Source organism: Podarcis erhardii (genome assembly GCF_964252035.2).
Source record: "Podarcis erhardii genome assembly, chromosome: 10".
Taxonomy (NCBI): Eukaryota; Metazoa; Chordata; class Lepidosauria; order Squamata; family Lacertidae; genus Podarcis; species Podarcis erhardii.
In genome coordinates this window covers 5307284-5321741 of record NC_138500.1, presented here as the reverse complement: position 1 = coordinate 5321741, position 14458 = coordinate 5307284, and the positions used below count along the sequence as shown (strand labels likewise).

Here is a 14458-nt window from a genome sequence, read left to right as displayed (position 1 = left end):
CTGGGCTTCCCCAGCCACTCTGGGTGGCTTCCAACAAAACACTAAAATACAATAACCTATTAAACATTAAAAGCTTCCCTAAACAGGGCTGCCTTCAAATGTATTCTAAAAGTTTGGTAGTTATTTTTCTCTTTGATATCTGATGGGAGGGCGTTCCACAGGGCGGGCGCCACCACCAAGAAGGCCCTCTGCCTGGTTCCCTGTAACTTGGCTTCTCGCAGGGAGGGAAATGCCAGAAGGCCCTCGGAGCTGGACCTCAGTGTCTGGGCAGAACAATGGGGGTGGAGACCCAACCATGAAGCAAGATGAGGCAAGTGCCTCAGGCAGCAGGATCCACAGGGGCACCAGATCCCAATGCTTATCTTTATCCTGAGAGATCTGCATTGGCTCCCAGGACATTTCCAAGCACAATTCAAAGTGTTGGTGCTGACCTTGAAAGCCCTAAACGGCCTCAGTCCAGTAGCCCTGAAGGAGCGTCTCCACCTCCATCGTTCTGCCCGGACACGGAGGTCCAGCTCCGAGGGCCTTCTGGCAGTTCCCTCACTGTGAGAAGTGAGGTTACAGGGAACCAGGCAGAGGGCCTTCTCGGTGGTGGCGCCCTCCCAGCAGATGTCAAGGAAATAAGCAACTATCTTACTTTTAAAAAACATCTGAAGGTGGCCTCATTTAGGGAAGTTTTAAAATGTTTGATGCTGTATTGTGTTTTTAATATTCTTTCGGGAGCCGCCCAGAGTGGCTGGGGAAACCCAGCCAGATGGGTGGGGTATAAATAATAAATTATTATTACAGTGGTACTTCGGGATGCGAACGGGATCCGTTCCAGAGCCTCGTTCGCATCCTGAATAGAACGTAAGATGCGACGGCGCGTCTGCACGTGCGCGGGCCACATTTTACAGCTTCCGCGCATGCTTGTGAGGTCATTTGGAGTGTCTGCGCATGCACGAGCGGCGAAACCCAAAAGTAATGCACTCTGTTACTTCTGGGTTGCCGCGGAGTGCAACCCAAAAGCTCTCAACCCGAAGCACATTCAACCCAAGGTATGACTGTATTATTATTATTGCCTCCTTGTTCCCGATGTGGCCCTTCACTCACCCCTTCTTCCCTCAGTGTGAAGGAGATGTCGTTTTGTGGTTTGCCTCAGGCGCCAAAATGTCTTCGGCCAGCCCTGACTGGGCAGTTTCCTACGCGCCTCCTCCAGGTCCAAGGATTCTCACAAAGCCTGCGCACAAAGAACCGCCATCCAAACTCAGCCTTTGAGCGCAGCCTCTGGACGGACGTCCATCCACTGCGCGAAGAAAGGTGGCCAAGGAGTTTGGTTACTTATTACACCCGTGAAAAAGGGGAAAGGAGCTTTATCCAAAGGGCCGCAGTGCCATCATCTGCACAGGCCACCGGTTACTGCAGAAAGATCGTGGCCGCCACCATCTCCCTGAATTTCACACACACGGTTTCAGATCAAGTCGGGTCCTTGATTTGCAGCCAAATATTTTGCGAGAAAGCTTTGGTTGCATAACACGCAGCAAAGAATCAACACTTAAGACATAGGCAGGCGGCAGGGAGGGAGAAGGCAGCACACAGATTTGCTGACAAAGTGAGTTTTGGGGGTATTAAAGACAACCGAGGGCTCAGTTAATTAACAAGCCCCATCATGTCGGCGTTTGCTCACCCCCAACGAATGCAGGGCGGAGGCAATTTCGGGAAAGGTGGAAACTCTGGCTGCATTTTGAATGGCAAGATGGATTTGTCGGCCGTGGCGCTTTTTTTTTAGCAGCCCGATCCTGTCCATTTGAACAGACAAAGGCCAATCATTGTGTGATAGGAATTTTATGGTCTTAGATATATGGTAATGTTCATAAGTGTACCAACCAAGCACATACATAGATCAGCACAGGAAGACCGACCTGGAACCATTTTGATTCCTAAACTGAGCAAATGTTTTCTCTGCAAGGTCAAACTGGAAAAGCCTCCCCATTGTCTTTCCCTTCACAAATCCTGTCTTAAGGGTATGTCTGTGTTTGAATAGGGTGTGAGCCGGTGACCTGGCCCAGGAACTAAGTATTTATCATTACAAAAGACTGGCCAGGCTCCCCAGGAAATCCAATCAAGTAACCTGGAGATAAACAAGGACAGGAGAAAAACAACATTCAAATTTCTGTTTTAGACCACCTTTTCTGTGATGTAGGTGTGATGTATCTGAGGGGTGGTCTTAGGTTACACCCCTTCTGTGATGTATGTATGATGTTTCTGGGGGTGGTCTTGATCTACAGGGTGGCAATTTCAAAAGTCTTTATAAGGCCTTGCGCGCCATTTTTCTGGGTCCTCCTCCTCTCCTGCAGGTGAGGGGAGCACCCTGTTGCAACAGATCAATAAAGGCCAAGCCTACAGGCTGCTGTTTTGCTCCAAGTTATCCTGGTTGGTGTCTTTGTTTTTGTCCAAGGGAGCCCTCAGATTTTTCCGTTAACAATTGCAAGGAGAAAGGGAGAGTTAATTGACTGGAACCTCCATGACAGATTATGGTTGCATCAAGCTGTATTTGCAGTGTGCTGCAACAGGCGAGATAGATGCAACGCCAAATAAACACACACAAACTCTCTCACAATTAGGGAGAAACACACCAATTGAACAAGAAAGCCCCGTTTTTTAAAGCTCAGCTTCTTTCCACTTGAGAACTAATCTCCTAAATCCAGTAAAATTCTTCCCACTTTGACCTTCATTGAAGTTTCCTAAACAACGTCCTTGGCAGTTGCAGCCGCCCAGCAGCAGCAAACACTTTCCAAAGTACGGCAACGTGATTTACAAAGGGCTAAATTCACCAGCAACAGATCTGAGCTGTGTTGCAAAGTGTGCTGCTTTAATCTAAAAATTCTGGTGGGTTTTGTTTCTTCGCTCGCTTCAGACTTTGTAGAACTTTTTGGGTCGCGTCTGGCTAAATCCTAACAGAAGTCACAGCAAGGCTTCTTTGCAAATTCATTCAGCTAAGCTTCGCTGTGGTTGTTCCAGGAGACAGCTCAGGCTGAAGCTCTTTCCGAAAAACCCCGGCTCAGAATCTGCAGAGCAGAAAACTCAAATCTACTGCTTCACCGCCTCGAAGCAGGGTCATCCAAAACATCTTCTTGTTTTGGGGAACAATTGGCCAGAAAAGGTTTTCCTGCACCAGCAGCTCCAATTTATTTCAATGAGATTTGCGCAGGAAGAAATTCCTGAAGGATTATGCCCTCTGCCTTCGCAAACACAAACAGGAATATTTAAAGGCCTTTCTCGGTTTTTGTTTCATCATGGCACCAGCTTAGGTGACTGTTATGTACTGAAGTTCTCACCCTGGGCCAGCAGGGGGATACTGTAGATAGTTTCCACTCAGGTCCGCATATGCAAATAAGGGATTTAAAGTGACGTTCAGTGATTGGATAGTTAGAGAAAGTTGTTACTGTTGCTTTGTAGTTGAGCTCTATATAAGCAGGCTGGCTGAACCCTTCAGTTCAGTTCTGTTCTGGCCTGTGAATAAACAAGAGCTGTTTGAAGAATCGCTGTGTTGTCTGATATGTTCACCCACAACTTAGCAGTGACATTTAAAGAAGAGTTTCGATCACCCTTCATCAACCTGGTTCCTCCCAGATGTTTTGCACTACAACCGGGGCTGATGGGAGCTGTATTCCAAAATCTCTAGATGGCACTAGTTTGGTGAAAGCAGATTTAGATGCTCATATAAAGCAGTTATCAGGTACAGACTAGATGGAACAAGAGTGTTTGGAATAACTTCATAGCCCTGTTACAACAAGAAAAATGATGTCATCTGTTGGGAGTTTATCTCAGTGAAGACCTTACTTGGAAAATAAATACAACCCAGGTGGTTAAGAAAGCCCAGCAGAGACTCCATCTTCTCAGAGTCTTGCGGAATAACAATGTCAATCAACATCTGATGATCTCCTTCTACCGGTCCACAATAGAAAGTGTCCTTTCCTACTGCATCACGGTGTGGGACGCTGGTTTGACATCATCTGATAGGAAGAGCCTACAGAGGGTGGTGAATACAGCACAAGATATTATGGGCTGTCCCGTGAATCTGCTGGGTGAAATAGCGGAAGAACGTTGCCTCAGGATAGTGAGGAAAATTCTCAGGGATGATTCACACCCTGCCCGGCACTTTCTTGGTCTCCTGCCCTCAGGCAGAAGATATAGAAGTATGATTAGTCACACCAACAGGGTAAAGAACAGCTTCTATCCCTGGGCTGTTAGGCTGCTGAATGAAAAGATAACAACAGGGCAACTGACTTTTGGGTTTGGTGGGTGGGCATCAGTAAACGAGGGGAATTAAGACTAAGAGAGCTGAGTGGGGGGTGCTCGTGAATTCTCACTGCATACAAGCTGTACAAGTGACAATAAAGTATTTCAAATTTCAAATTATTTCACATTTGCCAAATGCTGTATGTTTGGGATCTGGCGAAGAAACCTAGCTTGTCACATAATCCCTTTGCTAGGTTCAGGAACGTGACTGATCAAATTCACTTTCTTAAGGCTTATTTTTTCAAATGATGGACTGACTCGGATTGATTTTTCAGTTAAACATCTGGATAGTTCAGAAGAGAACCTTGAACTAGGTAGGTTAAGAACTTTGAGGATTTAAGGAGGAAAGTCACTTGATCCATGGAGAATCCACATATATATTGGCCTATTCCAACCTCTTTTCCTTAATGGCGACGGCTCCAGCTCAGGCTGTGCAGAAAAAGGAATTTGGTTCCAGAAATTCATTCCAAATTGTGCAGAATTCTACAGGACAGGGTATTATTGTGTGAAAACAGTCCACATTCAATGATCCCCAGATGGTGGAGAAACCCAACCAGATGGGCGAGGCATAATTAAATAAGAAGAAGAAGAAGAAGAAGAAGAATTACTATTACTTGGTCACAAGTGGTCAAAAGCCAGGTCCAAACACACCTTGCACCTGGCTAATTTTGAACACGTTTCCCAATGAGCTTCCTCACAGATCAGAACCCAGATATTATGCCTATCAACTGATCCTATTAAGCTGGGCATTATGGGATCTGCTGCCATTTTGGATTTATACCTAGCAACACAGCAAGCATGGCCATGCACTATTCCTGGGGGGGCTGCCATGATGAGCTCCTGCACTTCACGATTTACCAATCCTCCTCTGGAGACAGATAACAGGGGGAGAGCTTCTATCTGAAGATATAGGGTTGGCTCCAAGATTGTTGTTGTCTCCTCCAGCACCAGAATTCAAAAGCATCCATTTTTCGGCAACCAGCCTTCTTGATGGTCCAGCTGTTGCTTCCATACATCACTACTGAGGAAACCGTAGCTTGAACTATACGGACCTTTGCTTTTCATTAGCACATCCCTATTTTCACTGGAGAAATGTTGGAGTTAACCGACTCCTGAGCCATCTTAAGACAGCCCTACACAGGGTGTTTTAAAATGTTTTATTATGTTTTTTATGTTGGAAGCTGCCCAGAGTGGGTAGGTGTTGTTGTTGTTGTTGTTTAGTCGTTTAGCCGTGTCCGACTCTTCGTGACCCCCTGGACCAGAGCATGCCAGGCACTTCTGTCTTCCACTGCCTCCTGCAGTTTGGTCAAACTCATGCTGGTCTCTTCGAGAACACTGTCCCACCATCTCGTCCTCTGTCATCCCCTTCTCCTTGTGCCCTCCATCTTTCCCAACATCAGGGTCTTTCCCAGGGAGTCTTCTCTTCAAATGAGGTGGCCAAAGTCTTGGAGCCTCAGCTTCAGGATCTGTCCTTCCAGTGAGCACTCAGGGCTGATTTCCTTCAGAATGAATAGGTAAGAAAAAGAAGAAGAAGAAGAAGAAGAAGAAGAAGAAGAAGAAGAAGAAGAAGAAGAAGAAGAATTTATTATTTATACCCCGTCCATCTGCCTGGGTTTCCCCAGCCACTCTGGGCGGCTTCCAACAAAATATTAAAATACAATAGTCTGTTAAACATTAAAAGGTTCCCTAAACAGGTTTGATCTTCTTGCAGTCCATGGGACTCTCAAGCGTCTCCTCCAGCACCAGAATTCAAAAGCATAAATTCTTTGGCAATCAGCCTTCTTTGTGGTCCAGCTCCCACCGGCTCCAGGATAGAGGGGCCTTTGGCCTGATCCACCAAAAGGCACTTTTGAGGCTAAGAGGAAGCACGGCTGCAGTTCCTTTGTCCGATTTTCAGAAGCAGGCGCATACTTTCATAAGAGATTTATACGATCTGAAGAAAGCCAGAATATAAGCAGGCACACGCTGAAATAGTGAGGTCTTTGTTTTCCAGGCTCTGTGAAAACTACAGGAGCTTTCACGCCAAACAGAGCCAGCAACAAAGGAAAGGTTAGTGGATTAAAAAGGGGGGAACTTGGCACGGGCAGGAGAAACGGAGTAATTAAATTTGGAGGAGTAAAGAACTTGGATATGATAGGAGTCAAAGGTTAGTAACCACCTGCATGCACTTTCATGGGAGCAATCTCTGCTGAATTCAATGGGGCTTACCTCTGAGTAGCAGGTGTTGGAAGACCTTTTCAGGCAGAGGGCACATTGTCAACCTTAGTGGGGGGCCACTAGTGGTGGATGGGACCAAAGAAGGTGGAGGTTTTCAGAGACAGTTTTCCTTTCACGAGAGCCGTGGCGATGGCACGGGTCCAGCAGTTTGTTTCCCACAATACTCTGCCCAGCGCACAAGTATGCAAGCAACGCATTAGCAATCGATAAACCAATAAATCAATTCTAAAAATCATTAGCAACTGGGGAGTATTTCCCCAAAGGCAAAGAACATCTATCATTCCAGCTGGAGCCAGCAAAATTTGGCCAATAAGGATGTAAAGGGACCCCTGACCATTAGGTCCAGTCGTGGACGACTCTGGGGTTGCGGCGCTCATCTCGCTTTACTGGCCAAGGGAGCCAGCATAATAATAATAATAATAATAATAATAATAATAATAATAATAATAAATAATTTCATTTATATCCCGCCCTCCCCAGCCGAAGCCGGGCTCAGGGCGGCTAACAACAGTAAAACAGTACAACACAACACTCTAAAATCATTCATTATAAAAGTAATTCAAAACAAACCACTGGCAACCATTGGGCCAGAGCTCTGCGAAGATTGCCGAAGGAGGGGGTCAGACTGTGGCTTGGCCAAAGGCCTGGTGGAACAGCTCTGCCTTGCAGGCCCTGCGGAAAGATGTCAAGTCCCGCAGGGCCCTAGTCTCTTTGTGACAGAGCGTTCCACCAGATCGGGGCCACGGCCGAAAAGGCCCTGGCTGTGGTTGAGGCCAGCCTAACCTCTCTGTGGCCTGGGACCTTCAAGATGTTTTTATTTGAAGACCGTAGGTTTCTCTGTGGGACATACCAGGAGAGGCGGTCCCGTAGGTACGAGGGTCCTAGGCCATATAGGGCTTTAAAACCAGCACCTTAAATCTGATCCTGTACTCCACTGGGAGCCAATGCAGCTGGTATAGCACCGGGTGAATGTGATCCCACGGCAAGGACCCCATAAGGAGCCTCACCGCGTCATTCTGCACCCGCTGGAGTTTCAGTCTGGAGGTGACAGTCGCATGGATCACAGTGGCTAGGTCAGGGCGAGAGAGGTAAGAAGCCAACTGCTTAGCTTGGCGGAGTTGGAAAAATGCCGCCTTTGTTACAGCTGCAATCTGCGCCTCCGTGGAAAGGGAGGTGTCAAAGATTACACCCAAACTCTTAACGCACGGTGCTGGCACTAATGGCGCCACCACAAGAGATGGGAGTTGTCCCCCCAATCCCATATCATCCCGTCCCAGCCATAGGACCTCTGTCTTCGAAGGATTTAGCTTCAACTGGCTCCCACGTAACCATCCAGCCACAGCTTCCAAACATCTGGTCAGTGTGTCTGGGGCCGAGTCAGGATGGCCATCCATCAACAGATAGAGTTGGGTGTACAGCTTCCGGGTCATGTGGCCAGCATGACTAAGCCGCTTCTGGCGAACCAGAGCAGCGCACGGGAACGCCGTTTACCTTCCCACTGGAGCGGTACCTATTTATCTACTTGCACTTTGACGTGCTTTTGAACTGCTAGGTTGGCAGGAGCTGGGACCGAGCAACGGGAGCTCACCCCATCGCGGGGATCCGAACTGCCGACCTTCTGATTGGCAAGTCCTAGGCTCCGTGGTTTAACCCACAGCGTCACCCGCGTCCCTCAAACAAGGATGGAGAGAGGGCAATTCAACCAACCAAGCCCCTGCGATCATCCTCTGAGGCCCTTCTTCGTGGGCCTCCTCCACAAGAGGTCCAGAGGGTGGCAACACAAGAGCAGAGCCTTTTCTGCAGTGGCTCCCCGTTTCTGGGATACTTTCCCCTGGGAGGCTTGACTGGTGCCTTCCTTATACAGCTGTATCTCGGAAGTCGAACGGAATCTATTCTGGAATTCTGTTCGACTTCCAAAACATTCGGAAACCAAGGTGCGGCTTCTGATTGGCTGCAGAAAGCTCCTGCAGCCAATCAAAAGCCGCAGAAGCGCCGTCGGACCTCGGGTTCCAACTGATGAAGATGATGGACTATGCCAAAATGGCAAAATTGGGAAAATCAGAAACCAGGAAGAGAATAATTTTAAGAAGGAAGGGGGAAAATTATAATGTACATAACAGAACACTGTAAACAACTAACAACTTTAGCAGGATTTGAGTAATGCTTGTAATGTACAAAAAAACTGTTAAAAAAGTAGTAATTTGTTTTTCCATAAATTAAAGAAAATAAGATAAGCAGAAGGGTGGAAAAGATTGATAACGGTAACCATGGAAGGGCAGAGGGAAATCAAGGGATTCAGAGAATTGAAGAGGTGAATGATGTGTTTGAACTGAAATTTGTTAGGTAAAACTTAATAAAAATATATATTTTTTTAGAAAAGAGATTGCACCTGGGAAAGAGGTGCATCTCGTTCTTGTCCCCATTGCCTGCCCCACTTCGATCAGACTCACTTTTGCAAAGCGCCACAGCCCAACCCCAGAGAGGAAACAAACAAGACATCCGTGGGGTTTTGAGAGCGGCGGTGTTGTCCTTGTTTTGCAGAAACAGCAGCCAGTCTTTTGCTGGAGGAGAGCTGCAGGAGGAATCGCCCTCTTCCTCCTCCCCATTCCTGGGCTCTTGACATCCACAACACACAAGCCTCGATTCTCCAGCTGCTCTTGTACATTACGCACAAGGGACCTGCCTGCCTCTCCACACAGAGAGGGGAGAGCCTTGGGAAAGGGGGGAAGCCAGCCAGCCAAGCCAGCAAACCAGGAACAGATAATATTCAGGGGAGGGGGGCTGCTCCACCTTGCAGCGTCCACCATTCCCTGTGAAAACCCCTGCCGAAAAAGAGAGTTTGGGGAACAGATAAGCGCAGGGAAAGGAGGATTTCAGATGCGCAAAAGCGCACAAGCTTGGATCAGAACGGGAGGTGGACGGAGGCGCAGGGAAGAGAGACTCATTCACAAAACAGGAGCTGTCTTACTCCATCCTAAAGGAGCTAGAGGAACAATTCGCCGCCCGCCCCCCCCAAGTATCTGGGGAGGGCGGGATATAAATAAAATTTTATTCTTTATTCTTATCTTCCAGAAGCAGAAAATAGGGCGATTTAAGGTTCCACGAAAGCAGCAGAATGTTCACCGACCCTTGAGAAACCCAAGCAAAAGAAGGACCCCCCCATCTCAGAAATCCAGGGAATTCCTCTGCAAGAAGCCCCCACCTCGCAAGGCTCAGGACAAATCCTGCCCAGCTTCCAAGGGCAACACATTCCAATCTGGGGGCTGCCGGGCACTACCAGCCCCATACTCTCTCCAAATGCCCCCCCCCCAATTTGGCTCTTTTTCTCTCCCCCATTTTTAGCCAGCCCCTCTAACTGCTCCCACCCGAGCTCTCCTGAGCGTCACCCCAAAACTCCAAGGCTCCCTTCCCCGCATCCCCGAGCCCCACCGACGCGGGGATTTTCTCCCCCGACCCAAAGAAGCCGTCGCCACCCTCTTGACCCCCAGCAACGCCTCTATTCGAGTCCAGAAAGACCCCCCCATACCCGCTTCTCTCCACTGCGCCGCCAGACCCTCCCCTTTGCAGGCGCCCCTCTGGCTGCCCCCAAAGCCGGCTCTTTCTCTCTTCCCCGCCACCCCATAACTCTGCAGCCCCATCGTGACACCCCCGGGCACAGCTCTCTTGCTCCAACAGCAGCAGGGACCCCACATCCCTTTTCCCTCCTGCCCCACAACGTCCCCGCAGAGTAGGCTGCCAAGGCACCGTCCCTCTTGGGGGGTGTTCTGCCTACCTTACCCCCAAAAATATATATACACGGTACATGATGGCACACCCCACCCCAAATCCACCTGGAGCCTCGACCCCCCCCCCCAAATAATTGCCCCACAACGTCCCCAAAGGATAGGCTGCCAAGGCACCGTTCCTCTTGGGGGGTGTTCTGCCTACCTTACCCCCCTATATATATATATATATATATATATATATATATATATATATATATATATCCGTGTATGTATATATATATATATATACACGGTACATGATGGCACACCCCACCCCAAATCCACCGGGAGTCTCGACCCCCCCCCCAATAAATTAATGAATTTCCACCTCCGACTCCTTCCGCTGGCTCCTGAAGAGCTCCCTGCCCTTGGCCGGGGGCTGAGCCTTGCCCTTGCCCGGCGCCCCGTTGGCGCCTCCTCCGCCGGGCTCCTCCATGCCGCCCCGGAGAGCCACCCGCCTGGATCTCAGGGCGATCGCCGCGGCGCAGACAGACACGTGCGAGGCTGCCACTTCCCTGCCCGGGCGCCGGAGCCACGCCCACGCGCGGCCCCATTGGCCGGCTGCCGGCCGAGGGAGGAGCCCGGCGCGCACACCCCCTCGCGGCGATTGGCCGCGGCGGGAAGGAGGGAGACACCTGTTGGGAGAACTGTAACCAGGGCAGACGGAGGGAAAGGGGGCGGGGCAGGGGCGGGGCTCGCCGGGGGATTTGCCCTCGCCCGGCCTGCGCTTCCTTTTTCCTCTGAGCATGTCCAGAGTGCCCTGCAGTGCAGCTGGAGAGGCCGGGATGCAGCCAGGGCCTTGCAACAACATTGAATTGCATAATTAGTTCAAGCTCTGGTTTTCCCAGTAGTGATGTATGGAAGTGAGAGCTGGACCATAAAGAAGACTGATCGCGGAAGAATGGATGCTTTTGAATTCTGGTGTTGGAAGAAGAATAATTTGGATTTGATATCCCGCTTTATCACTACCCGAAGGAGTCTCAAAGCGGCTCACATTCTCCTTTCCCTTCCTCCCCCACAACAAACACTCTGTGGGGTGAGTGGGGCTGAGAGACTTCAGAGAAGTGGGACTGGCCCAAGGTCACCCAGCAGCTGCAGGTGGAGGAGCGGAGACGCGAACCCAGTTCCCCAGATTACGAGTCCACCGCTCTTAACCACTACACCACACTGGCTCTTGAGAGTCCCATGGACTGCAAGAAGATCAAACCTCTCCATTCTGAAGGAAATCAGCCCTGAGTGCTCACTGGAAGGACAGATCCTGAAGCTGAGGCTCCAGTACTTTGGTCACCTCATGAGAAGAGAAGATTCCCTGGAAAAGACCCTGATGTTGGGAAAGATGGGAGGGCCCAAGGAGAAGGGGACGACAGAGGACGAGGTGGTGGGACAGTGTTCTCGAAGCTACCAGCATGAGGGAGGCAGTGGAAAAGAGGAGTGCCTGGCGTGCTCTGGTCCAGGGGGCCACGAAGAGTCGGACACGACTAAACGACTAAACAACAACATCCTCCCTGCAATGCAGGGAGCACACCCTGGCAGGTGGCTGCCAGATTTCCATCTCTCAGATCTCCTCATACTTGCCTTTGCTCTAAACTTAAAGAACTCCCAACTGTAGAATCGGAGAATTCCATAGTTCAGGCACCCCCAAACTCGGCCCTCCAGCTGTTTTGGGACTACAACTCCCATCATCCCTAGTTAACAGGACCAGTGGTCAGGGATGATGGGAATTCTGGTTCCAAAACATCTGGAGGGCCAAGTTTGGGGATGCCTGCCATAGTTGGAAGGGGACCCCCCAGGGGCATCTAGTCCAACCCCCTGAAGTGTAGGAATATCAGCTAAAGAATCACCTGAGCTCGGCTGATGGGAGCTGCATGGAGCTTTCCACTAAAGCAGGCACCCCCAAACTCAGCCCTCCCTCCAGATGTTTTGGGACTACAGTTCCCATCATCCCTGACCACTGGTCCTGTTAGCTAGGGATGATGGGAGTTGTAGTCCCAAAACATGTGGAGAGAGGGCCGAGTTTGGGGGCTGCCTGCACTAAAGCTCCTGGCCCATCAGTCCCTGTGGGTTTTCCTTGGCGCTTGCAACAGATTCCTCCAGCCTCCAGCAATGGAGTCCTAGTCCTTGAGAGAACCAAGCCTGAGGACGTGATCCTTGGAAGTTTGCCCTTGAGATCTAGCGATAATAGCCCAACCTGGAGCCCTTGATAAGAGGCCACTGAAGCAGAGAAAGCAAAGGAAACGTTCTCGCCCTTCTCTTGGGCAAGGAGCTGAAGGACATCTGTGGTTTGCTCAACTTCAGCAGTTAAAACCAAATCTGTAAGTGGGTCTTATCCACAGGCCTTGAGAGTCAAGGCAGTTTAGGCTCTGGATCCACATGTAAGCAGCACTTCTTTTCATCCCATGGGGGAACCACCAAGGGACAGCCCCAATACCTGTCTGTAGCACAACTCACAGGCCAGTTCTCCTGCTATGCCCCACGGAGGACCTTAATAGCAACACCCTCGAGGTCCCAGGCCCTAAGGAAGTCAGATTAGCCTCAACCAGAGCCTGGGCCTTTTCAACACTGGCCCCGGCCTGGCGGCACGCTCTGTTTCATAAGACCAGGGCCCTGCAGGATCTGATTTCTTTCCGCAGGGCCTGTAAGACAAGAGTTGTTCCACCAGGCCTTTGGCTTGGAATCAACTTGATCCCTTCCCCCTCTTTCCTTTTTCCTTTCTCCTTCTGTGAAGGAACTCCTATTTGGGGACTTCCCTGGCTTTTTTCTGGCCAACGTAGGACCTGTCTGGTAGTTAGCCTTGGTGAAGACTTGACGTTTTTATCCCAAAAAAAGATTTTGAGTTTCTGCTGAAATGAGGCTGCATTTTAATGTTGTATTTTAATCTTGTTTTTTAAGTTGTATTTCAATCAATTGTTTTATATCTGGTGTTAGCCGCCCTGAGCCAGGTCTTGGCTGGGGAGGGCAGGGTATAAATAAAATTTATTAATTTATTAATTTATTTATATTATTAATTCTCTCTCACACAGCCTAGACTACCTCTTAGGATTGTGGTTGTGAACAAGAGCAAGGATGCCCCTTTAAAAACTCCTTGGCGTTAGGCTAGATATATACTGCCCACAAAACAAACAAGATTTTATTTTTATTTTTACAATTTATCTATCAAGTAGCTCCTAAAAACAGGAGTGAGAAACCTTGTTCAATCCCAGGGTCTCATTCCCAAGTATAAACCTTCTGTGGTCCACATGCTTGTGGGATGTGAGGCAGCGGAAACGAGAGCTGATCTTTGTGTAGCTCAGCCTTGTTTCATAAAATCATAGAATTGTACAGTCGGAAGGGACCCGAGGGTCATCTAGTCCAACCCCCTGGAATGCAGGAATCTCAAGCACCCATGACAGATGGCCACCCAACATCTGCTTAAAAATCTCCAAGGAAGCAGAGTCTGCCACCTTCTGAGGGAGACAGTTCCACCGTCAAACACTTACTGTCAGAAAGTTCTCCATGTTTAGTCAGAATCTCCTTGATTGCAAATTGTATACATTGGTTTGAGTTCTACTCTACAGAGCAGGAGAAATCAAGCTTGCTCCATCCGCCATGTGACAGTCCTTGAGATGTTTGAAGATGAATATATTGAATATTCATATTGAATATGAGGCGTGGGAGAAATTGTGGAATGAGGGTCTAAAATTTACGGAGTGTACCACTTTGAAAGCAGTCACGAAATTAAAAGACGCCTGCTCCTTGGGAGAAAGGCGATGGCAAACCTAGACAGCATCTTAAAAAGCAGAGACATCCCCTTGCCAACAAAGGTCCGTATAGTTAAAGCCATTGTTTTCCCAGTAGTGATGTATGGAAGTGAGAGCTGGACCATAAAGAAGGCTGATCGCCGAAGAATGGATGCTTTTGAATTCTGGTGCTGGAGGAGACTCTTGAGAGTCCCATGGACTGCAAGGAGATCAAACCTCTCCATTCTGAAGGAAATCAGCCCTGAGTGCTCCCTGGAAGGACGGATCCTGAAGCTGAGGCTCCAGTACTTTGGCCGCCTCATGAGAAGAGAAGACTCCCTGGAAAAGACCCTGATGCTGGGAAAGATGGAGGGCCCAAGGAGAAGGGGACGACAGAGGACGAGATGGTGGGACAGTGTTCTCGAAGAGACCAGCATGAGTTCGACCAAACTGCGGGAGGCAGTGGAAGACAGGAGTGCC

At 49.2% G+C, this 14458-nt stretch overlaps 1 protein-coding gene across 1 annotated transcript in view; it reads right to left on the bottom strand.

Annotated features, from left to right (window-relative positions):
- The window catches only part of STRIP2 (striatin interacting protein 2), a 69479-nt gene extending 58718 nt beyond the window's left edge, over nt 1–10761 (bottom strand). Inside the window, exon 1 of the mRNA XM_081879739.1 lies at nt 10591–10761. Within this exon, the coding sequence (XP_081735865.1) occupies nt 10591–10698 (108 nt within the window). The 5' untranslated portion in view covers nt 10699–10761. The remainder of the gene's footprint in view (nt 1–10590) is intronic.
- Between the last annotated feature and the right edge of the window lie 3697 nt (nt 10762–14458).